This window comes from Hirundo rustica, chromosome 1 (assembly GCF_015227805.2).
Source record: "Hirundo rustica isolate bHirRus1 chromosome 1, bHirRus1.pri.v3, whole genome shotgun sequence".
NCBI lineage: Eukaryota > Metazoa > Chordata > Aves > Passeriformes > Hirundinidae > Hirundo > Hirundo rustica.
In genome coordinates, this window is record NC_053450.1 from 89,107,380 (window position 1) to 89,133,776 (window position 26,397).

The 26,397-nt window shown below is 41.5% G+C and overlaps 1 protein-coding gene across 1 annotated transcript in view; it reads right to left on the reverse strand.

The window, feature by feature from the left end:
* Nucleotides 1-26,397, reverse strand: part of LOC120755212 (orofacial cleft 1 candidate gene 1 protein homolog) — a 130,214-nt gene that overhangs the window by 24,528 nt on the left and 79,289 nt on the right. The window contains exons 3-4 of the mRNA XM_058420371.1: nt 22,277-22,480; nt 3,117-3,172 (exon numbers count right to left, since the gene is read on the reverse strand). Of these exons, the coding sequence (XP_058276354.1) occupies nt 3,117-3,128 (12 nt within the window). The 5' untranslated portion in view covers nt 3,129-3,172; nt 22,277-22,480. The remainder of the gene's footprint in view (nt 1-3,116; nt 3,173-22,276; nt 22,481-26,397) is intronic.

The window sequence follows — 26,397 nt, forward strand, 5'->3', positions numbered from 1 at the left end:
TATGGTCTTTTTACCTTGAGTGTGCTGCATTACAGCAAAGACAAGGGGAGTTAGAAGTGTTTGAGCATGGCGCACACAAATCACCATGTCACTCAAAAAGTGACCTAAACCTTCAAAAGCTTTTTTGCATGCCGTCATCATTAAAACGCACCGCCTGCTTTCTGATACCCACGGAAACAAAGGAAAACCGGGAGTACCAGAACCTGCAGCACTCGCATCTGTGGGAGAGCAGCGAGCACCACAACAACGGCAGCAGCAGCGGCAATGGCGAGGGAAAAAACCCTCATTTATAACCAGTGACAACTAAAACCTATGAAGTTTTTAAAAGAATGTGATTGTTGTCAAAAGGAATTGGGTACAACAATGCTGCGTTCAGCTCTGGTTCCACTCAAAGCCGTGGCTGAGGGGCTCTGGGAAAGCTGCTGGAAGGCTGGTGGGCACAGACCAGCAAGAAAGTGAATTTTGCATACTGTACGGATCATCGCTCAGTTCAGGGCAGTCATATTGAATCTGTGATCAACCAATTGTGCTTCATGAAACCGTCAGCCCTCATTTATGTCTAGCTGTTTTCTTCTGTCCTGCTGTAAACAAGCTCTGCTCTGAGCTGTCTCCCTACCCTTATCTGCTTACGAAGATCACACAGACAGACCTCATCAGCAGCCTTAGAGTTAAAGTTAAAGTTACTGCTTCCAGACAGCAGTCCCCACGCAAGCTGGAAGTCAAAAAGAAGAGCAACTTTGGAATGACAGAGTTTTAGTTCCTTTTAGGAAATGCATACCTTAGATTCATACACATACTGGCATGTTATGTCTCTTTCATGAAATTAAATTAGGTGTTCCTAATATGAACAACTGTTTCTAACATCAGCAAACTAGCTCAGCAGATTCATCCATGGTTTTGTTTGTGGGTTGGTTGTCTTGTTGTTGGCTTCATTTCTTGTTGTTGTTGTTGTTTTGTTTGTTTGGGGTTTTTTGTTGTTTGTTGTTGTTTTGTTTTGGTGGGTTGTTTGTTTGTTTGGTTTGGCTTTTTTTTTTTTTTTTTTTTTTTTTTTTCCTTTAGAGCCTTGTCTGCATATAGCCAAAAGAGAAGTAGCTGGAAATATTGTCAATCTGGTAGGATTCCCAGAACCTAATAATGCCTGAAATGCTCTAAGGAGTATAGCAATGGTAAACAGGAACAGGTATGTTGGCTTCTGTTCTCATTCATTTCAGTGAGAGCATTAGCCTTTAAACAAAAAGCAGAGCAGTTTTCAAAGTATGATCCTCTTGCATAAAAAGGGAAGGAGCCTCACTAAGCACTTATTCCTCTGTGAACATACTCACACACACACAAATGCTTTAGTTGGTATTTACAACATTTAATTCTTGCAACCAGCTGCTAAGCCCTGGTTAAGGCTTTCCTTCATGCAGCTGGAGCTGGAACCTTTTCCCTTCTCCCAGCCCATTACTCTGTCTGTTTAAGGGATGGCAGCCAAAGAGAAACAGCTTGGTATTTGCACCTGTCTGCTTTAAGCACTCCATGTTGGATTTTGCAGAGAACAAACTCTTCATTGCTAGAGAGAATGACACTGAATAGGGTCAAACATGTTTTTAGCTGACTCCGGAGCAATCAAAAATAAATAAAATTAAATAAGTAAACGACCCCACACTTTGCTTATTCTAGCTAGACAATGAGGCCAGAGGAAAAGGCTTGTCGTAAAAGAGCAGCTCAGTGTGTAGGTGGAAGATGTAACCCTGTGTGTCTAGTCTAATAGAATACCAGGCACAACTAGGCATGAGTGAACCTGCACGCTGCCCACGCAGGAGCACGTGGGAGAGCTTTTGCCTCTTCCCCTGTAAAATGCAGAAATGCTTCAGAAAGCAAACCTGTGCAAAGAATCCTTATGAATTTCTACATACCGTACTGCCTTTTGAGGACCCACAGAAAGCTTTACTACCTAGATGGTCAGACCCATGAGAAAATTCCTTTTATATGAATAAAAAGAAACGTATGTTCCATTCGTGTGTATGCTGAGAGGTATGCAAGCATGGCTGTGTGGAGCCCCGCTGGCTGGAGTGTAAATCAGTGAGGGTGGACATCAAGAGAGTAACCCACGCGTGATCTTTCAGCCTTACACAAACTCTCTTAGCACGCTCGCTTCTTCCTAGAAAACAAATGCCATGCTCTCAGTCAACTTTCATTTACAATTGCACTGAGAGAAACAACAATCTCACTGGTGTATTAGTTCGGTTTCTAAGAAGTAGTCTTTTTATTGCTTGCTCTTAAAATAGAAAAGCCCTCAAAAAACTCAAGCTACAGAGCTGATGACAAGAACAAAAATGCCAGGGGAAGAAAAAAAAAAAAACTAGAAGGGAAATAAAACAAAGTAAAACATACAATTTATTAAACAAAACATTGGTGCTGCATTTTGATTTCATAAATTGTCCCCATTTGTACTTCCTGTTTAAACAATAACTAACATGATGATGGGTTAAATGAAGTTGAGATTGTCACAAACGTGGCCTCACTAGTAATTAATGTAGTTTAATATGGTTGTTGGCACACATCTCACATGACAGATAATGTTCCAACATGTCACTGATAGGACCTTTCAGCACAGCTTTAGGAGATCTACCAGGCATTGCCGAGGTTGGTTGGGTCAAAGGGTTGAACCATGTGTAATTCAGAACAGAAGAGGTCCCACGGTCACTCCACAAAAACAATTACACTACTTATTTCACTCCATCCCTCGCCCGAAATTCACAAGCCTCACAGTTTCAGCGCAGTCAATCTCACTCTGCCCTGGGGCTATGAGCCACATGAAAATATGTGGTGCTGTGTTTATAAATCTAATCAAAAATAGAAACAGTAGACAAGCACAATGAGGTCCTACTATGGATCATGGGAATTCTCTAAATTCTGAAGGCACTTTTGTTTAACTTCTGTGGGCCTTCTCCTACCATTACATTGTCTGGTACTCTCGTTAATCATCTCCTTGACTTGTCAATGCTATAAGGGAGCCTTCGCGTCTGCTGACTTCCCTCCCATCACACTACAAATAACATTATGAAATAGCAATGCTAGGAATAGTCCCTTTAACTTTTCCCTTTGGAGAGCGTGGCTTTTTCTTCACTTACCTCTTTATCCATGCCAGCCTCCCCTTTCTCAGACCTGCAGCAAAAAATGCTTCCTCCTGCAACAAAGGAAAGGCAGGATATATGAATTTTCAGTCTGCACGGTTATAAATGCCACGAGGTTTAACACTCAGACTTGCAGAGCACCAGCCCATAAACCTGATGGGATGGGGGGGTTCTTTCCTGGTGCCATCCCTGCTCTGACCCTGTCAAAGAGCAAAAGGATGTTGTAGTGCTGCTCCTTCATTTGTTTTTGAAAACAAATTTGCATCAGACCATTAAAACAAACAAACAAACAAAAACTTGCTAACAGACTTTTAAAAAAGACCATAATTTAAGATCAGATGAAGCAATGCCAACAAAAACCTAGTTTTAAATGGAAGTAGTCCAGAAGATAATTCCTATCACTGGAGAGTAACTACTAAAATGATACAGTTTGCTGTGGAATACACTTTACTTGAAGACTGCAGTACCAAAGCTGTCAAACACAGGAATGCTTCTGTAATCTGGCATTTACGTGGGTCCCACTTGTGCCTCATTCCCTATGCTGGTATTTCCACTAAAAGGATGAAAATGTTCCTCTACTTTGAGGTTATAATTAAGCAAATATACAATAACTTCACAATTTATGTATCATATGTCTACAAAAAGGCCTCCATTTTATACCAGCTACTTTTGTCTCTATGAGGGAGTAGAATTTATTCATTCAAAATGGCCAGACAGGTTGCCCCTGTGCCCACTGAAATCAATGGCAAAACTCAGTTTGACTCCACAGTTGCAGGACCTGAGCCACAATGAATAACAAGCTTCTTCCTTTGCCATATTTTCCCTTGTGCATTTACACAAACACGCTTTCAGGTTATTTTGCTGAGCCTGAAAACAAGACGAGACTTAGAACAATCAAAAATATCCCTTTGGAATCCCTCAGAAGCCTTAGGTGACCTTCTGGGTCAGAAGATGCCACGTACAAAATACATGTTTGGCCCCACTTGAGGAAACCCTCTCTCCTGAGGCCACCAGGCAAAGAAGTGCCTAATTCTGAGTATGTGCTTAGATTTCATTGAAATCAATACAATGGACAGTGGATGGGGCCACAAATGCTCCACGGAAAAAGGCTGCATTGTCACTCCAGTTTCTCACTAATGAATGACGGGCTGAGATTTTACCCGGGCTTTGCTGATGCTGAGAGCCTGCTGACCTTTGCCACCACTCCTTGATTTCAGTGCCCTTCTTGGAGTGCCAAGGCCATTGAAGTGATGCCAGGGGCTATGAACCCAGCAGCTCCTGCTCCTCCTAGAGCCAGCCCTGCCCAAACAGCCCCTGCACCGTAGCCCACAGCTGTTGCAAAGCTCCCTGCTCCTGGCCACTATGCAATATCGAAAATAAAGCCCCAGCAAGACCCTGCGGATAGGCTCAAGTTGTGTATCTGGTCATTGTATGTCTCAGAAAACAACCCCAGGCCCAATTCCAAAATCTGGGATGGGCTTTCAGGACAAGGCAGTATGTGCATTTCTTTTTCAGCTACTAGAACTGTACATCCACAGAATGCAACAGTTTCAAGCCCAATGGTATGGCACATTGTTTGTTATGACTCCAAGGGGAACAGCAAAAGAGAACCACCTGTATGAACCAAAAGCAACAAAATTTGAAAGGGCTCCTTTCCTCTTCAAAGCAAAATGGTGAGAAGCTGCCAGCAGAAGAGAACGGATCAAGACATAAACTGTGAATTCAACATTTTCATCCATGGTCAACATCTGTGCATTGTAGAAGAGCCAAAGATGCAGCAATAAGAGCTTGCAAAGCCACAACAGTCCAGGAATCCAAACATTAATGGGAAGACTTGGAGTTTCATCTTAAAAAATTTGATTGATGAAATAAGGACAGCAAAGGCAAAGATAAACAATGAGTTCAGAAGAGACATTAATAACCTTAGGGTCTAAACACTGATTTTCTTAGAGTTTGAGAGCTTCCTATTATTTAGTTTTTCCTGGAAATTCTTTTGATTGTTTCCTTTAGTGGGGGGATACTTTCTTGGTTGTTTTGTTTTGTTTTAATGAAGGTGTCAGACATCACATTTCCCTTTTTCTTTATAGTACCAAACACACGACACATTCAACACTGCATCAATTGATGCTGACTGTGACCTTAGTTAACCTCACCAGCCTATTTTCCTTAGCTGGATAACAGCTGAACCATTAGCACTAAATGAGCTTGAAGTCCTAAAAGAATACAGCAAAAACAGAGTCCGTGATCTTCTCAGCAATCAAAACACAACATAAAAATTATTTGAAATCCCACCAGGTATTTCATTTCATACCTGGCTGATGTATTTTGCATGAATTAGGGATGGACTTTAATTATTTTAAAGTCCATTTGTAAAATGGCAAAGCAAAACAATTACTTTGAAGTTCTTATACTGGATATTCCACCTCTTTTTCCAATTTTTCTCCCAGTTATGCTTTTTTTTTCCACAAGAGGAAAAACTAGGGATGCTAGATTAAATATGCAAGATATATTAATAACTTTCTGTAGTGAAAGTAATCTATTTTTAATACAAAAATGGAGGAATTAGAGAGATGAACAAAAACACTCTTTTAACACCTCACAACTATTAACACGCTCCCACCACCAGCTGCGGGTCTGGGAGAGATCAAAACAACACACTTTTCCACTGGAGCATGTTCAGGTACCTATTTGTACGTTTTCATCACGTTGCCACGCAAAAGGAGAGAACTCTCCTGTTAGTTGCTATGCACCCAGAATCCCCCCAAAGTGCATCCCAAAGCACAGGCACATCATCACTGGCCAGGGAGAGCAATGCTGGACACAGCTGAGGTGTTGGAGGTTGCTGGAGGAGGAACAGCAGGTTCATAGGAGCAGCAAAGTTCATCATCGCGAGGGATGTCCTCGCTCCTTCCTCACCTTCACCCAGGGCTCCATTTATCACATGCTAAGGAGAAGTGCTGTGGGATCTCTGTGCCCCAATATCGGCAGAAACCACTGAGCAAATGAAAACCCTAACAACCCTCCTTGCAATCCCCTTTGGACTCTCTCGTAAATACCAGGTAGCCAGCCTTGGTCTTTAAGAAATATTTCTTAATCCATCAGTCACTTAAAGTCAGCAGGACTGACCTTTGAAGCCAAAAGCACTGTGCTTATCCTCCTTTAATCATCAATTTTGGGAGCAGGTCCTTCAAAGTAATCTCAGATCCATGTTATATTTTTTCTCTTTAATTTTTCTTCTTTTTTTAATTTATAAAGAAAGGAGCTTACTGCAATATATCTTTATAAAGATCATTAACACACTCAAAATTAGGCTCACATTTAATTCCTTCACTTGATAGGTTGTGATGTTCCTAGCCTTTTTCTGTGCACCTGAAAAGATGGATAGACACATGATTTTTCTAATGATAAACTTCAGTAGGCAGCTTAACACCACTCAGCCACTCACTCACTCATTCAGTGAAATAGGGGTGAAAATCAGAAGGATAAAAATATGAAAAACCCATGGGTTTAGATACAGACAGTTTAGAACCATGGACTGATTTGGGCTGGAAGGGGCTTTAGAGATTACCCAGTTCTAATCCCCCTTCCATGGGCAGGGACACCTTTCACTAGACCACGTTGTTCAAAGCCCCATCCAACCTGTCCTTGAACACTTCTAGGGATGAGGCATCTACATCTTCTGGGCACCTCATCACCCTCCAATAAAGAATTTCTCCCTAATATCTAATCTAAACCTAATGTCTTTTAATTTGAAGCCATTCCCTTTTATCCTGTTGGTGTGTGCTCTTGTAAAAAGTCTTTCTCCTTCATTCTTGTAGGCCCTCTTCCGGTGCTGAAAGGTCATGATTAGAATACCCCGAATGCTTTTCTTTGCCAGGCTGAAGAATCCCAGTTGCCTAAGCCTTTCCTCACAGGAAAGATGCTCCATCCCTCTGATCATCTTGGTGGCCCTGCTCTGGCTGTGCTCTGAGAGGTCCATGTGCTTCCTCCTGTGCTCAGGGTTCCAGAGCTGGATGCAGCTCTCCAGGTGGGCAGAACAGAGTGGTAGAATCACTTCCCTTGCACTACTGGCCATGATGCTTCTGATGCAGCCTAGGACATGGTTGGCTTTCTGGGCTGCCAGAATTTATTTTTTTAAATGAAGGGGGGGGTGGGGGGGGGGGAAGAAAAGGGAATAGGAAGGGAACCACAAGTAAACAGTGATACAAAAGAAAACAACTGCTCACTACCAACCGACTGATGTCCAGCCAGCCCCCAAACACCTTTCACCCACTCCCCTCACACTCAGTTTTATTGCTGGACATGACATCATGTGTTATGGAATATCCCTTTGATCAAAGGGGATCAGCTGTCCCAACTTCTTCCCCTCCGAATCTCCTGCATAGCCCCAGCTCTCTCACTGATGGGGTGGTGTGAGAAACAGAAAAAAGTTTTGACACTCTGTAAGCACAGTTCTCCAACAGATAAAACATCCCCATGTTATCAACACTGCCATAACAAACCTAAAACACAGCCCCACACAAGCTACTATGACAAAATTTAATCTCAGCCCAAACCAGCAATTCCAGTGGAAGCTGGAAGTACCAAAATTTTATGTTTTGTGCCACCATTTCATTATTCTCATTCCCCACCAAATAGAAAGGACCACACATGGACCTTGACCACATTCAAGAACCTGGCTTATGCATGACCATCTCCTGATGAAGTCACAGGGCTCATATTTAAGAGTACTGAAATTTTTAGTGATCTTCACCTGACAGTCACTACTGAGGGAGGGAAAAAACCAGCCCCACCCTGGATAAAAGGAAGTGGGATGAAAAGCTCACAGTCTTTCTTGCCAGGCCTATTTTTTTTATTTTTTTTCCCCTGCAGAGCTGCCTACTGCAAGACTAGAAGACAGCTCAGATTAAGATGGTAGCAGGCAGCAGGATTGAGGGACCAAGCACAGTAAGAAAATCATGCTCCTCATGGTCGTGGTCAAGCTAAAAATTTTTTTCCTCCTGTTTTCCACTTGTAAAACAGTCACAGTAATACTCCTCATTACCTTCATGATTCCACCAGCCACAGTGAATTTCTGCACACCACTCTGGATGCAATATCATCGTATCAGGAACCTCAGCACTGCCACTGTCCTTAACTTTCCCTTCCCACCCATATCCCAGCTCTTAACCAGCAAAAAGAAAAAAAAAATATTTTCTTTTCATTACAGAAAATTTTGTGACTTGTAATTCTTAAATTACATGGCCTTTATATTACAGAAGAATGTTAGTTAGAAGTACCAAGCTGCATATCAAATTCTGAAAAAAAAAAAAAAAAAAAATGCTTTAGAGACAAAACCAGTGAAATATTCTGCTTACACAGAAAGAGCATTGTAAATTTTAAGCAGATATCATGTGAAAAGGTAAACAAAAAAATCTAAGTATCAAATGCTTATTATTAGTCAATATTTGTGACAAGAATCCCAAGTTCTTTTTAAAAGTGTTTTGGAGTTTTCTCCCTAATTTGTTTTCAGGTAACAAGTATCTGACTTTATTTTCTATTTTCCATAGAGTTCAGTACTTCCTCATGAATGTCTACTTGTATTCATTAACTGGTTACCACTACTACTACAAAGAAAAGCAAACTAAGCAAAAGTTATTTTCATGCACGCTGCAGTTTAGGGAATTAGCTTACAATGACTGGAGCATTGTTTTCCAAGAAAGTTTCACTTTAAATAGCACAATCTGCTAGGAAAAATTCAGCTTTATTGTTTGTTCATTCAAAGATCAAAATTTCAAATGTATATATTAAAGTGGAATGTTAAAGGGTTTTCTGTCTGATTTGAGCAAGAGTATAAGCAAGGACTCACTGGAAAATACAGGAAAATGCTTACTGTAAAAGTTACACTTGTTACATACATCACTTCAGATATCAATGCTGTTGCTAATAGATCAGGAGAGTTTCCTTTCAGTCAGAGAGACAGAATCATACTGTATGAGCAGTCCCAGAAGGAATACCTCTAGTTGTTCAAAACATATTTCACTCGCCTCCGGCAGGAGTTTCCAGATTAGTGTCATATACGTGTCAACATGAAACAACATAGGCTACTTGTTCATACATTCTCATTTCTCCCCCTTATATCAGCCTATATGCCAGCTGACACTGACTACACATATATATCAATATATTCCACCCAGTGAGTGCACTCTTCTGTCAGGCACTTGTTAATGAGACATAACCACCGTGTACAAGTGAAGGGAAACTGAGGCAATGGATTCTATAACTGAGAAAGTGGCTCAAAGTAGACAGGGAATTGGGGAATTGGGAATGCATTTTTGATTTGCATACCACTAATTAGAAATGGCAGTGTATAAAGACATATTTTGACTAACAAGCAGAGCTGTAGCTGGGTTTTTAAGAACCAGTTAGTTGATAAGACCTAGATGCATACAGTTCAAAGTCTGCAGTGGTTTCCATTAGTTTTCAATCAATAATAGCAGGAAAATTGTGCCTGGCATGTTTTAAGCTTGGTATTTTCAGCCAGCACAGCTAGGCGTGAGTTTCTTTGTCCTAGCCAGGAAATCAACAATTGAAATCCTGACTCCAAGATCTGAATTCTTGGATTAAATATCCATTTGAAATAAATGCCAGTGATGTTTCATTTATTACATGTGAAAAACAACTACTTCAGGATTTTGAACAAGCAAAGAATAGCCAAACATGGCTGTTTCTGAATTCCCACATTTTGGGATAGATGGCATGTCCAACAGGCCCAAAGCTGTTTTCTAACCAATAGAAAAGCTGTAAAACTGATATGCCCTCTTCATGAAGTCCTCTGATAACAGTAGAGCAGTCAGCAGCAACCCCATGACGTTCTCCTTGGTGATGCACCAGCTTAATAAATTCCGGCTGTCTTCCCCCGTCTTCTCTCCAGCCATTCGTTCCTGTCCTTGGAAAGCAGCTCACTGAAGTCTCATTGGGCTGTATTTACCATATATCTAAGCCAGATTAAAAAGACCTGACCCCAAAATACCTCTTTTTTTATTATTTACCTTGAACCATTTCACTGGTCCTACACATGGTTGTGCCACTACAGTCAGGGCACAACCAACTCCATCAAGGAAAAAGATTATCCTTAAGTGAGCTTTCCCATCAGAGGAAACATACGGAAACTAGACCCCCATAGCCACAATAAAGCTTACTATCAGCCCCATAAACTAAGATTTTGAAAATATTTATATACCTCCACCAGCACAACAAAGTGAAAAACTACACCGATTGATATTATGAGACATAGAATAGAATCTGCTACCAATAGCATATTGCAATAGTTACAGCTAATTAAAACAAAAAAAAATTAACAAACAAACAACAACAACAAACAAGACCGAAAACAAAACCAAAAAATATTCAACGAGGTAACATCCAGCAGTGATTTGAGGATTTAGAAACAGGAAGGAGACACATTACCATGTGCAGCAACTCAGCACACATCCAGAGAGGATGCCCACACATGGGTTGTGTGTGCATGTCTTCTCATCTGTCCACTGCCTTGGAAAAGAGCAGGGCAGCCCTACTTCCTTCTCACCCTTTTGCATACGACTTCATGCCCCACAACTACTTGTCCAGTTTTGAATTGGTGCAGTCTGGAAGTAAAAAGGCAATGAATTTGCCTTTCCACTCAGGATCATCATAGGGTATACTACAGATCAGTGAAGGTTTTTTGGGGCTTTAGTGGCATACTAGCATTTTGATAACCTGTCTTGGAAGAGGTAGCTTCACTTGATAAGAGGCTAAGCAGCTGTTTTCTGAGCATCAGTTGCTATGTTGGGAGAATAAGTGAGATTTGGATTTCTTGGTTCTTCCTGTCTTGGGTAACACCCAATCCGAAAATAGACTTTAATACTTTTTCATTTTTCACTACTTCAGAAAAGGGTTTGAAGAGCAATGCTACAAAGCATGTCATTTACTCATTTAAGACACTACAGTCTATAGGCTCATTGATTGCCTAGTTAGGACTTGGTTTGGACAATTAGTAGAATTTAAAAACATCTTGCATATTGAGTGGAAGACATTAAATGAGAAGGAAGTCTGTAATTTATAGGTCTCAGTCCTGAAAAACATTTATGGACTCGCTTTCTCTTTGCATGAATTACTTTATTGAATGCAGCAGACTAATGTATAAGCTCACCCCCAACTGAGAACATTTATAGTAAGAGAATGTGTGAAAATTACTACAGAACTGAAAAGACAAGATTGCACTTCATTTTTTTTCTGACTCTGCATCCTTCCTTCTCCATCCCTCCCTCAAACACCAAATTAAGGACTTAAGGAACTCAATCTAACATCTTTTCAGTGATTTCAGGTTAGTATAATTTCACTGATTTGAGAGAACTCTTCCTCATTTGGTGCAGATTAAAACAGAGTTTCAGATACTTACTGCTGATCAGTCACACTCTAAAAACTAAAACCACTGAAGTGAACGTAAAATAGCCAAAACACTAAGCTCTTTTTCACCTGAAATTTCAACATGGGTTTTTTTCATACCCTAATAAACTGAGAGTCTTCTCATGCAAATTTTAACAACAGACAATACAGAGTTTAAAAGGGTGCAGCTATAACATGAGATTCTATACAGTTTCTTTTCACCCTAATTCATTCCTATTCATTTATTGACCAGGGGTTAACTACTTAACAGAATCCAAAAAATCAAAATTGACAGATGACAAATCCTTACCAGTTGTCATTTGCTACTGCTTTTTCTTCAAGTGAAACCTGTGCTGGCCTGGTTTACTGCCTATCCAAAACAGGGGCCACAGTGGAGCAGCAGTAACTTCCAGCTATTAATGAGTAGCGTCTCTTGAGACCAGACTGATTTCATCCCTGCAGTCTGTCCCACTGCAGCCTACACGGTGCTGTTCAGAAGTCAAATAAGGCACAGAGCCCACTGGAAAAAATGAGGACACTACCACTGGGTCTGGGAAACTTGAGAACATGCTGTCAATACACTACATGAGTCCCATCCAAAATGTAGGGACAACTAGAAACCTCAGGAAATCCATAGAAGCTGGTAGAAACAGCAGAAGTGACCTTTGTGAGGTACTAATTCTCATAGTATCTCTGCACACCACAAGTTGAACAGCAATTGATAAGAATTACTTATATAGTAATGTGGTTTTTCCCATGATAGCTGAAAACATTAAAACTAACATCACTGGCTAACTTCCTTCCCTTTAAATCAAATCACCTTCTAAACTGTTAACACCAAAACTAAATGAGAATTTGCATAAGGTCATGTTAAACTCCTGTAGATGCAACCTTCCCCTCAGACTTCAAGGGATTATTCAAAGGGCTGACACAGCCCTGATCTACAAGCGAGCAGGTGATTCTGCACAGTACCACCTTCCCTCCTCACACCAGGACCTGGAAGAAACCTTCAGCAGATCTTCCATTCTGTTCCATCTGAACCAAACCCATGTTTTTCCTCTGTATTCGACAGAAAGTATAGTAAGGTAGTAGTAGTAGGAAAATGCAGGATATAGTGCTCAAAATGCCCCTTCAGGCCCTGCCTCACTGACATAGTCTTCCTAGTTAAGATTTTCATGTTGCAAGTGGAAGCTGTATTACAACTGTGGCAGTATTAGGCTCTGTCTCAGAATGGGTGGATTAATTCTCGTCCATTTTTTGACTCATGAATCATAAATAGATGACATTTCAGTTTGAAGTTATCAATATTCCCATATGTTAAGTTTAAGTCTTTGGATAGTTCCTTCTTACACTTTACATTTTGATGAAGATAATCTTTGAGGTGAAAAAAACAGCTATTCTTCCTTAAGATTCATAAAGAATGCCTAAAAAAATCCCTTATCTTTTTTTCCTTTGTTCCCTATTTCTACCCTTCTCCCCCCTACCTTTTTAATATCTGAATTATTAATGTAAAATCTTGGTTTTAGAGAGATTTTGTAGATGTTTCTAGAGCAGTGGATAACCGGACTAGGAAATACCTTCATCTGTTGAATGAGTGAAGCTGCAGGATCTCTCACATGCATCCCTGCAACAGTTTATTGTGTGTTTCATTTCATAGAGACCAAAGAAAACAAAACAAAGATGATCACAGGAGTTTATGCTGCAGTGAGCCGTGTGTGGGCAAATCATTCCTCAAGAAAAATCCAGCAGGACTCTGTGAGATCCCAAAGGTCATCTCCAACAGCATGACTGCAGGCTGAATAGGCTGAACTTAACATGGAGTCCATCTTCTAACTGCGCGGCCACATGCAATTCCTTCAGCCACTTAATTGCATCAGATGAATGGATTCTCAGCGTCACTTTATATGAATAATGAGGTGTTGTAGTTTAATCCCAGCCAGCAACTGAGTCCTGCAGAGCTGCTCACTCACTCCACCACCAGTAGGATCAGGAAGAGAATTGGAAGGATGAAAGGTAGAAAACCCATGGGTTTACACAAAGAGAGTTTAATAGGGAAAGAAAGGGTAGCTCACACCAGCAATGAAAAAACAGGAATTAATTCACTTCTTCCCATGGGCAGGCAGGTGTTCAGCCATCTCCAGGAGGGCGGAGCACCATCACACATAACGGCTACCTGGGAAGACAAATGCCATCACTACAAAACATCCCCCTCTTCTTCCTTCTCCCCAACTTTACATGCTGAGCATGATGCCATGCGGTCTGGAATATCCCTTTGGCCACCTGGGGTCAGCTGTCCTGGCTGAGTGTCCTCCCAGCTTCCCATTCATCCCCAGTCTCCTCAATAGTGTGGCAGTATGAGAAGAAGAAAAGCCTTGGCTCTGTGCAAGCTCTGCTCAGCAATAAGAAAAACATCTATATATTATCAACTCTATGTTCAGCACAAATCCAAAACAGCCCCATACCAGCCACTGTGAAGAAAATTAACTTCCTTCAAACCAAAACCAGCACATAAGGAAAACTGGACATAAAAGCTTGTCTCTAACCTTGAGGGCTTCTTTCTTTCCCATGTACTAAACCACGACAACTTATCCGATAGAAAAATAAATATCATATTAGCACTGGCATGCAGTAGCTATAACTATAAGCTTCATAACACTTTATTCTGCCCATTGGTTTCATGCCAATAAAGTACACTTATCTCTAGTATTTGTCTGGAGATTCTGAAGTCCATACTTTTGCATGGAAGGAAAGTATTTCCTTTGGCATACAAATAAAGTATTTAAGGTAATGGTTTTATGAAGCAAACAATGCTTCACTGTATTGGCTCCTTTCTTCTATCAAACATTTACAACAACAATAGTACAGAAAAGTAAGAGGACAGATCAGAATCAGGAGTCTTCCTGGTCATCCCATCAGCAAAAACAATAGACATGGTATTTTTCAAGAGTTGTTTTGTCCTCTTAAAAGAGTTATGACCACTTTTGTAGTCTTTAATAATGAGTTCAAAGATGGGTTAACCTTCAAAAAAGATGGATCTGAACTCATTATCCCACAGGTCCCACAACAAAGCGTATGTAGATATTAAATGTGTTAAAAGCACTAACTTTTTGTTTTTCCTGCCCTCTCTCCCTCAAGCAGAAAAGTCACAAGAAGGAGGCAAGTTTCAGGAGCCAAGATATTCTACTTGAACCAAAAAACTTAGATTCAGTTCTTGGCTTTGATTCAGGCTCACTGTATAATCTTGGACATGTCTCCAATCTTAACTGCTAAGACTGATGAATGGCATGGACACATAAGTGGGGAAAGCTATCCAGACTGGGGGACCTTTTTCAAACCCACAGAGTCTGTCATGCCTGAATCAGAAATTAAATTTTGAAATAGCCACTGAGAATGCATCCTAGCAGCAAAGCCATTCCCTGGAGGGAAACTTACTTTGACAGTGCAGGAAAAGTTGCAGGAAAGAAAAGGAAATATCTGCCCCAGCACAACTGGTTTGGCACGGAATCTGAGTTTTTCCCCACACTCAGCCATAGCTGCACCTGAGCACAGCTACTGGGGTCATTGGTTTCCTGTGATCGGGAAAATGCATTTTTAGAAATTAAGTTTGGGGTGAGAAGAAAAGTAACCTAAAGAGTTTCAGCAAGGTAAAAAACCCTTGTTTCACCCACAATGAAGAACAAGCCTGCCCAGCATCCTTCAAAAAAAATCTCAACCTATAAGCTGCCATCTGGATGCAAGCTGACCAGGAATACACAATCTCCTTTCTTCTGAAACATGCAAGGAAATTACATGAGTCTCAATGTGAATTTTACACTTCATACCCCATTCATCTGCTAGGAAACAGCTTCCTTTGGCACACAGGCAACAGGAACAAGCTGGTTGCATATCAGGGTGTCAAAGAATTTGCTTCAGGTTGGACCATGAATGTTCATCCTTGATGCTGACGAGATGCCTTGAGAGCATCTTCTTTCACACCATCTGCAAAGGGTGCTACTGAATATACCGAATACATTCCAGCACCACACCCAGGGGCACAGTTTGTATCTCAACATGGCCAAGTGAGGAAATTCTATTTCAGTGTCCTAGACCAAAAGCACCACAGGTGCAGAAAGTTACTAAACACAAGCAGCTGCTTCATATAGCATAAGGATACTTGAAAGGGGCAGTGAAGGAAATTGAGAGACCATGTGTGGGTGTGAAACATTGCATGGTCATGGATATGGAAGAAGGAGGCCATATGAAACCAAATCAGATAGGGTTTTGTATCAGCAGTAAATTTGCCTGCTCTTACATGAAACAGTTTTAGGTGATGGGAGGAAAAATGGTGGATGTTAACATCGATTTTGCGCCAGGACTTCAGCCCTTATAGACTGTTACCCACAATTTTTTAGTAGAGCTATATCCTCCTATACTCATAGAGGATAAGTCGCTGACTTATGTGGAAAATGTCTCTTTTTTTTAATGCAGTTTCTCCCAGCAGTTGTTACACTCAAGAAGTGAGTGCGTTTCAAATTCTGAACATCGGAGGTTGCTGGTAGTGATAGTCCCACATTCAAAACCACAACACTGTCTTGAGTTCAACCTCTGTTTGCATTTCAAAGAATCATAGACTGGTTTGGGTCAGAAAGGACCTTAAAGATTACCAAGTTCCAACCCCCCTACCATGGGCAGGGACACCTTTCACTACACCCAATTACTCAAAGCCCCATCCAACCCAACCTTGAACACTTCTCCAGGCACAGGGCATCCATATCTTCTCTGGGCAGCCTGTGCCAGTGTCTCACCTCAATGCCGGTAAATAATTTTGTTCCAATATCTAACCTAAACCCACCCTCTTTCAGTTTAAAGCCATTATTACCTCTTGTCCTGCCACTACAACTCTGTAAAAAATACCTTCCAGCTATCTTGTGGGCCTGCTTCAGAAACTGGAAGGCTGCTGTAAGGTTTACCTAGAGCCTTCTCTTTTTCCAAGCTGAACAACTTCAATTGTCTCAGCCTGACTTCATAGGAGAGGTTCTCCAGCCTTCTGATCACATTTGCAGCCCTTATCTGGACTCATTCCAACACGTCCCTTCTTATATTGGGGGGTCCAGAACTGGACACAGTAACAGGTTATGTGTCATGAGAGCAGAGTAGAGGGGCAGGATCACCTCCCTTGACCTTGTCACACCTCTTTTGATGCAGCTCTAGGACACTGTTGGTCTTCTGGACTCCAAAAACCTATCGTCAGGTTTGTTGAGCTTCTTGCCAACAGCACTCCCAAGTCCTTCTCCTCAGGGCTGCTCTCAATCCATTCTGCACCCAAGCCTGTATTTGGGATTGTCCCGACCCAGGCGCAGTACCTTGTATTCAGCCTTGAGTTTCACAGGGTTCTCACAGTGCTGTCTCTCAAGTTTCTCAAGTCAAGGTCCCTCTGGATGACACCCCCTCCTTCCAGCATGTCACCTGCACCATACAGTTTGGTGTCACTGGCAAACTTGCTGAGGCTGTCCTCAATCCCACTGTCCAGTCGCCAATAAAGATGGCCCCAACACCAACCCCTAAAACCCCTTGCCATTTGCAGATGCTGTGGAATTAAATGCTTTGCTCCTATTTGTTTCCATTCCTATGTAACAATATTCCAACTCAGAGACTAACAACACATTGTGATGTATGCTTACACAGTTATATTCAAATACTTTTATATATAAAAGTTAACTAAAGCCAAAGTGAAAACTACTGATAAAGATCTTTCTCTTTCCTTTGTATTGCTGCCATTAATACTGCAAGTTGCTTCTTAATACTAGCCAAAAATTTTAGACTCATTTGGGAACTAGTCAAACCTGTGCTCCTGGCTTTCCAGTAAAAATTGTCACATGTTAAGAGACTCACATCTTCTCAGATCCTCCTGCCACCTCTTGTCCATCATTATCCCAGATTAATGCCCGTACCTCCTTTGTTCTGCAACAACCTTTGCTGACAGTTCTGCGAAAAAGTATTTTGCTGTACCGCATGTTGAGAAATGCATGCCAACAACCATCCTTCTCATTTAAGTTACCACAGAGGAGTCACATTGTGCCGTTTTCTCTGGGTCGTTTGTGCAATATCAGGTAAGGCAGGATGTGACTAAGCCATGACTGGGTTCAGAAGTAGGACTCTGAAATCTTCTGGTTTCAGTTTACTTTGGGAATTCTTGGGACTGGCAGAAAAAGGAAAGTGAACCAAGAGAAAATTAATGATAGATGCTCTAAATCTTGGTCTTCTACAAAGCCTCCATGTATCCCTTCCTCAGAAGACATTGATTCCATAGTCCTCTGAGGGGCAAAGGAGATTAGGGAAACTGATTTTCCCTCTCTTTCTATTCCCTTCTTTTCCCAGTTACATGGAAGGAATCTCCCTTTCCTGCAGCTCTAGGCTGTTTAACATTAGCAAGCAATTGTTCTGTCAGCAGCACCTGGAAAAACTTATCCCTGATGGAAGATCGTATCTCCTCTTTCCCTTCTAGTGAGGGTGGCTTGGAAACCACCTTCTCATGAACCAGGCCTCAGCTTCCACCTTTGCTTTGAGACAAACCCTCATTATACTTTGCCTAAGGATGTCCTGTGCTCTAAAGGATGGCTTGAGGCCATCTTTCACAAAAACCAGAGAACCTTGTTTAGTATTCCTAATCTCAGAGGTACACGCAAGCATACACTAAAATTCTGATCAAAGCCATGGAAGGCTGCATCTCTTATACACTTGCAATTTTAATATAAAAGCTTAAGATGCACCTTTCACATTCCTTTAACCTAGAAAGTCACTTTTTCCTAATAGTTGAACGATATCACAGCTTCTCTTACACAGTGTGGTGAAGGTGAATTAATTTCCTCAAATAAATTTCATAGAATTGAACTGAATCTCGCATGACTTGCATATGGATGCCAGATATAGCAACATTTTAATCCTCTGCTATTCATAAAAACAGAGCATATGCCTTTATCAATTCCACTAATCCAAACTAATCTTTGCATGGAATACTGGGCATTAGGAGACAATATCTATACCTTAAATAAGCAAAGTGATACTTTCCTACTCCATATGTTGTTTTATCTCACTGGGTCCCTCCCACTATGTTTTCTTAGACTGATACGACTCACAAATGGCCCTGCAAATACAGTTCTCACGTACAGACCTACTTGCACAAGTGGACCCCTAAAAGGTGCGACAGATCCAAAGAGGGGACAAAATTACCAGAGAGGAAATAAATTGGAAATGTATAATAACCTTTTAGGACAATTCCCATAATTTTTCCAGATAAACATGTCTGATATGAGCACTTCAGTCATGCACAGAGAGATGACACATTTATGTGTGGGCAGAGGATGAAATTGGGTGTGGACTGCGTGCCTCTGCAATAGGCACATTGATAGGTCTAATTCAGCACCAGAGGCGCTGAGTCATCTGTTGAGAGCTTAGAGTTCTTCATCATTCCCTTTATCACATGGAAAAATCCTGGCTGAATTGCCTGAAAGTTTTTCCTTGCTGGCTGGGGCACAATCTGAGAGAAAGGCCAACAGCACAGCAGGATTTAGGCACACTTGGAAACCATTGATTCATGGAAAAGGATTGTATACCCCCACAATAACATTGAGCACTCAGAACAGTTATTTTGCTTCTTTCATTCTCCTACAGAATGAGTATAGGTGAAAATAAACAGGCTTGTAAGAATCTTAAGTGAGACTTGAAGGATTGAACTCAGAGACAATTGAAAAATCCAAGCATCTAACCCAGTGTATGGAAGAGTGTAGAAAAAAAGTAATATCTAATTTTGAGAAATGATCACTATGATCAGTACAGATGCTGACAGTGAGTAAACATCTCTATAATCTGAAATCGTGCCCAGAATCAGTTTCACATTTTCTTTTTCCTACCTTTTCAACACAAATTGGCAAAATAGCTACGTTTCAACAAACCCGGTGGCGTGATGGCAGAGAGGTACTCCCTTATTCTCAAAGCAGAAACACAACTACAGCCAATCTTAACACCCTGAGCCAAAGAAAACCTCAGAAAATCTTATGAAGACATGACAATATCACACAATTATACCACATGCAAGATAGCTGCTGTGGCCTTACTCCTTGTACCACCTCATAAGACCATGGCATAAATATGGTACATATAAATATTCCTGCTGTAGGCAGGAAGAAAAAATACATTGTCACTGCATAATTTCCAGATGCAGGTCTTGACCACTTCACATATGCTGTCAAGTGAGAAGCATTACAGGAGAGGTATTATATATAGCAAAGGAATTATATTACCCACACCACTAACAAGAGAGGGGGGGAAAGGTGGTGCTTGTTAGAACAGGTATTGTCCCCAGTTGTCCCCCAGCAAATAAGACATACACATGCTGTGGCAAGAGCAGATTGCAGGGGATGAGCAACCAGAGGAGTGGCTAATTAGCCCCTCTAGTTGAGAAGTAACTGATTAAATGTGCCAAGTTCAGGGCTCTAGACTGGAGGTCAAGTCCACCTCTGTGTCCAGTCCTCCTGGTTTTGCTGTCACTCAGAAGTGGCCTCTGCCACATCAGTAAAACTTTTAAGATCAGACCTGCTAGATAATGTCGGTATCTAAGTCTTCTCTTAACATCTCTTACATTTGTAGTAATCTTAGTTGATAACAAAGTTCTCAGAGTTTGTCTGTTGAAGAAACCAAAGTTGCTATTACAGTTTAGAGAGCTTACCTCCTTCCTGCCTAATGCAGGATTTCTTTTTCTTTTTGCTGAAACAGCTGGAGACCACCACCATGGGAGACTGGGAAGTGAACTGGATGAACTCTGAATCTAACATAACCACAGTTTCTGTTCTCTCAAAAAAGTATGATCAAATGATTAATAATGAGAGTGAACCATAACTGAGACATAGGCTGATCCCAGAAAGTGAGTCAAACCCGAAAGTTCACCAGCACAGATTTTTATATCGATACCAAAGATCAATTTGGTCAGAAGGACCCTAAAACAGAAGTCAGGGTGAATGACTAAAATCTGGGTAGACAAGATCCTGCAGCAGCCTTCAGATAAAATCTGTTAAAAATGCAGTTTGTTACGGAAGTCAGCCAGCTCCCTACATGTCCCAACAACAGTACCCCCAAAAATGCAAACCCCAGCTGCATGTAAATAGTTCAGTTCTTCACATACACCCTGGCTGCCTCTCATTAGCATGAAGCTTACATGTATTATCATGGTTTGTGGAGGCCTGACAACAGAAGCCCAAGCAATGTTATCTCAAGGATTCCTTGTGCCCCCCAGGCGCTCTCTGTGCCCTCCGCTGTCTTTGCGCAGCAGTTGGACCATGAGCTGACTGCAAAGGGAGCCTTTTGTTCTGTTTGCAGAAAACGTGTGAGTGACGACAGCAGCAGGAATAATAAATATAAATGGTATTACGCACACATGCAAACATCCCCGCGGAAAATTCAGCCATAGGGTGAATACCGAAATTTTACTTGTCACTTAGCTATTTATAAAGTCAAAGAGACTTGGAAATAGCAAAAAATACTTATCCTTGCCAAAACCATCTCCCAGAGTGGACAGCCCCAGGGGCTGAGATCTGAACTCTGCTCCAAACAGCAGTGGTTCCTCCCCAGCGGGGAATTCCCAAAACAGGAAAGATACCCCAGAGCTGACACAAAGCCAGGAGATTTGGCTCCCACGCCAGACTTCCTCCAGCTGTCAAGACAAGTGTGTCATGGTTAAAAAACCTGTTGTGCTCTGGCTATTTCCTGATGGAGCTGTAGCAGGCTGGGCAAGGATAAGAGGAGCTCAAGGGCTCTGTTGATCATCTCTGGCCCACGATCAGAAACACGCACCCAGCCCTATCCTCTCCAGTGGCATCCAGAGCTGCATGACATTGCAGACAAGGTCTTTTATCAGTCCCTATAAGCCTTCTACCACCCTTTTTGCAAATGCTTATATGACATTACTCAAGGGTTCATCTGTCACTTTGCTGAATGCACTCCTCCTTACCATCACTCTTCTCAGAGCCATACCTGTTAATTACCTTTTGCTTCCAAGGTATGAGAAACATCCTTTTGGGGTCAGCATCCTGATGGGGATTATAAGCATGCAAACTGAAGCTTTAAACAAGTCCATGCATCATTGAGGTTATATCTTCAAGGGATGGGGTGAGCCCTCAGGAGGGATGATTTTATCTGCTGATATAAGAGTGGGTAGAGAGAGATCTGCAAGCTGTCCCAGGCCAGTACAGACTCAGGTTTTAAAAGTCCCATGTGGTTAAACAATGACTCATGGCTGATTCCTACCTCGCCTGTCAACACTCACCACTGCTTTACATCCATACCATTGCTAGAGCACAACTGAAAACCACAAGAAGAAGTAGAAGTGAACGTTAATTTAGAACACACCACAGCTCACTCAGCTTCTGTGTGAAACAGAAAATCTTGGGGCTGGGGATATTTTACGATTTTTTAAAATAGAACTTTAAACATAATTCAAGTCCTTTTTTTTTTTTTTTTTACATCACCAGCAAAAGAAGATTTAATTGGAGGAGCACAAACTGAACACTAGCAGGCTCTTGAAAACTTGCGCTGCGTTCTTTTGCATACAAATCTATTCAAAAGAGCACATGTAAATACACGCGTAAGACTCAATACTTAGATGCACATTTCCACACACGTGTATAAATATTCAGTAGAGCGCTCCTCTACTGTGACATCCTTTTAAATACAGCATCACTTTAAAATCCTTCATGAGTTGAGACACAGACCCAGCTTACCTTCCTACTTCCCAGCTTCTCTTCACCTTTTGAAACTGAATCCTCCTTGCTGTCTCTATGGTGACAGTGACGTCCACGTCCCCCTGATGAGATGGCTGCTGGCACGCACATCAGGTGCCAGAGCAAATCCGTCAGCAATAGAAACCTCTCCAGCTCCTCCATGGGACACGATGCTCCTCTCCGGAACTCAGTCAGACAAACAACCTGATAAAGAAAACAGTGTTAAGCCATCCTATGCCTAAAAGAGTGGGAAACTGGATTGAAATATGGGGTCTAATATATATATATTTTTTTTTTTTCTTGTCAATAATAATTACGGCTAATTGGGAAACAAATGTGATAGCACTGCTATCAAAGAGCATATCTGGATAGCCTACACAGAATGAACTAATTAAAGGTAATTTCTGCCAGAGGGATAGACAGTGAGAAGATACTTGCGTCATGAAGTAGAGGTAGCTGATAAGCAACATGATGAAAACCTTCAGCAATGTCCATCCACCTGGCACATGGAACCAGCAGCGACAGAAGGATGTTTCTTGGCACATGGTTAGAGGAGAGAGGAGCAAGAGGGGAGATTTTTATCGAGTGCTAAGTGAGAAGCTCCAGGTGGGACCTGCAAAGGTGTGCCTTTCAGGCAGCCACAGAAGGTGGCTCCAGTGACTTTCTCACCTTAGGAGAGACACAGTGAGTCACTGGGGTTGCAGAACACCAGCAATTATATACAGCCCTTGTTATATTTTATGGTGTTCAACAACCTAGTTGTTGAAACACAACCTCATTGTTGCATGCTGTCCTGTAGCACCCTGTAGGCACAGCAAAGGATGTTTAATTCCCACTAGCTCTTCCCTTCTGACTGCCCAGATGAGGGAATATGTGCCAGGGAAACAGCTTTGGCTTTCTGCCACAGTCCACTGCCAGCACCAGCTGATGTTGCACACCCTGTAGATGGTCTTGATTGTCTTTATATTTAACTGACTTTTTGTAAGTTTGCAGCTGAAGGTGTCTGTCACTGCTCTGTGTCACCACAACCCTGCTCCCCAATGCAGGGGAGGAGCTAAAGGTGTTTATGGAAACAGGCCTTGCCCTGAGGATTTTAGCTGTGCAAGATACTTTGCTGCAATCAGCTAACTTACAACACTTCTCTGATAAAGTCATCCGCTCAAAACTTAAGGGTCTTATTCAATCCAGATAAATATTTTGAAAATTTAATACAGACACAGATTAGCCCCATATTTCCCTAAGTTTTCAAGTTCTTTTCCACTGATCAGACATAAAAAGAGATAGTCCATCATCTTAAATATGAAGATTGCAAAGGCCAAGCACATTAGGTACAATCCAGAAAAGCAATAATAGTTTTTAGAAACAATAAATACAATAGTATATGACTAAAGCTTGTATTGCTGTAATGCATGCTAAGGATCTAGTGCCCAGAGTGGTTTACTGATGTACCGTACTTACTGTTTGGATTTTCCCCTATCTTGTTCTTATTTATCTATCACCTCTTTTCTAGCACTTGGATTGTATATGCTTGGAATTAGAGAGCATTGTTGCCCTGCATACTGCCCTTCTCATGCTTGGTTGCTGGATTCTGCCTGAGAATTTGATGCTACAATAATATAAAACCAAGGCAGTTTGAGAAGAAATACAAGGAAAGTTCAAAACAAGACAGTATTACAAGACTTAGTTGCGTATATAACCCCTGAGAAGCGAGAACTGCATCCAAATGGTGCAGTGCCTCAGTCTGCACAGAAATCATCTTTCCATCCAAAGTAATGGATTTTTCTCTGTATTTTCCTTCTCATAGGAACACCAGTTATACATGTGTTGCAGCAACCAATAGGCTTGTCTTTAAACAACCACAACAGAATCACAGAGAGATCTGTTTCTCCTAGTTTGTACAGAACTAGTTTCTATTTCACAACAAGGGATATAAAAAACATCCCAATCAAATCTCAGGGTGCCTAGGTCACTGGAATACGAAGGGCTGTATTTCCTGACATCATCAGAGTTGCACACGTGCCTGCAAGTCCCTTTCCATTAGGGACTTAGAAAGAGCCCCAGCAATACAACAGAGAGAAGCAAAGGTCATTTTGGCATCCATCAGCCAAGGGAGTACTGGGAAGACCCAGAAAACCAAGGTATAACTTAAAACATTCCTTCTCCAGTCTCTAGAGATGTTTAGCAGCAGAAGGTGACCACAGGGTGCAGCAGTGTCAAGGTGACAGAAGCAGAGCAGCTCCACAGTAAAAGCAGGTTCCACTGAAAGTGGAGAGTATCACAGAGCACTGTAGAACAGAGATCAGTCTCCAAGGGCTAACCTGTAACTCACATAAAAGTTTAACAGGAAAAGCACCACCAGAAGAGGACCAGGCTTTAAAGTAACTAAATAACCAAGGAAAGGTAAACAGAAGTTTTAAACAGAGCGCCCCGAACAAAACCTTTGATTACAATAATTTTGCATATGAAAACAATAACTGATACCCATGCATGTACACTGTATAAAGAAATATCAAGTGGGGTGGTTTTTTTTGGGCTTATTGAGGCTACAAAGTGACCTTTCAAAGAGACTCCCATCTCAATCTGCATCCATCTTATATTTCACAAGTATTAAAACACTATGCTATCTAGACTTCAGACATCCAAGGAACTTAGATCTCATAACACTAATAATGCACATGGTTAAGCATCATGCGTTTCATACTGCAACTACTCACACCTTTTTCTATTCTGTGGCCATATCTGACTGGGTGACTTTTAGGATTTTTTTTGTCTCTGGCCTTTTACTGTTTTCATGCTTTTAAAGTTTCTAATGGCAACAGTTTAACACACTTCTAATTGGAAATGCACAATAATAATTAAAATAGGGTGGTTTTTTAATATAAAAAGGCTATAATTACGCCTTCTGCTTTGTTTGACAAAGCTATGATTTTTACCAAAACACATGACCAGCCCTCGGGTGGTCTATTCACAGCAAACAATGTATTGTCCTGGGCACACAAGACAGACAAGATGTTGTTTAATTGAGCCTCAGACTTCATTCACTTAACTTTTATGAAAAGTACCAGCAATAACTTGTAGAGGGTACACCATTATTTCTTCTTTCATCAGCTCAGCATCATCGAAGGTTGCCACTATGAAGCAGCTTCTTTCTCATGCACTCAGTTACATTCATCACTGGGACACTATGGTTCTCTTTGAATAAGGGTTAAAAAGCCAGAGGGAAGAGGTTCTTTCCTCATTACATCAGACATACAGAAATATAGAAAATTTACTACCAAGTTCTTCAAGAGATTTGTGCCAGTCCGCACTTCAAAGCAGTTAACTCTGAAAACATCATTTGCGTAAGAGGAGAGTTTGAAGACATGTTGTTGAGCTTGTCTCTTTGAACAGTTACTAGGGGGGTTATGCTGCACTACTGCACAGAAAAATTACCAAGAGACACAAACAGGTGATCTCCAAGCTTTTTAGTGAACAGTCCATTTTCATGAAACTTGAGAGCCAAGGGAAGTGGGGTGAGTGGTGACAAGATGAGTTGGCATAACGAGGGTAGAAGGCATCACCAAGGCAGCCATCAAAATCTTTGCTCTGCTTTTCTGGAGACTCCACCAGCTCCTGGGATCACTTTAAAACTGTTCTCACATTCTCCAGCTGCCCATCATCCTTACACTTGCAGACCTTACTCTGCAACTGTTGCACTGCATGCCTGGGCAGGACAATTCCAGCTCAAGTCTCCCTTGAGCAGAAAACAAGTTGGCCATGTCCATCTCATCCAATGGCTGTGCTCTCCCCAGTTTGAGTCTGCAGAGCCAGGACACCCACAAACAGCCTTTGTCCTATCTGCAGTGACACAAGTCCACTGTGATGTGCTCTCTCCAGCAATGCCTGTCTCTTCCTGTTGGGAAAATATGACTGCACACTCCATCCACGAGTCAGCGGGAAAAAGACCAGGTAGCCAATATGGATATTCAGACACATAGGGGCTCGAGCCTAAGCTCAAATTCTGAGTCAATAAGATGACATGGATTGTCCACAGCTCCCAGTATCATGATCCCTGCAGTTCATGAAGGGTTTGACATCTGTCAAGTGTGCTTGCCCTGTGTATTTCACAGGACCAACTCAGA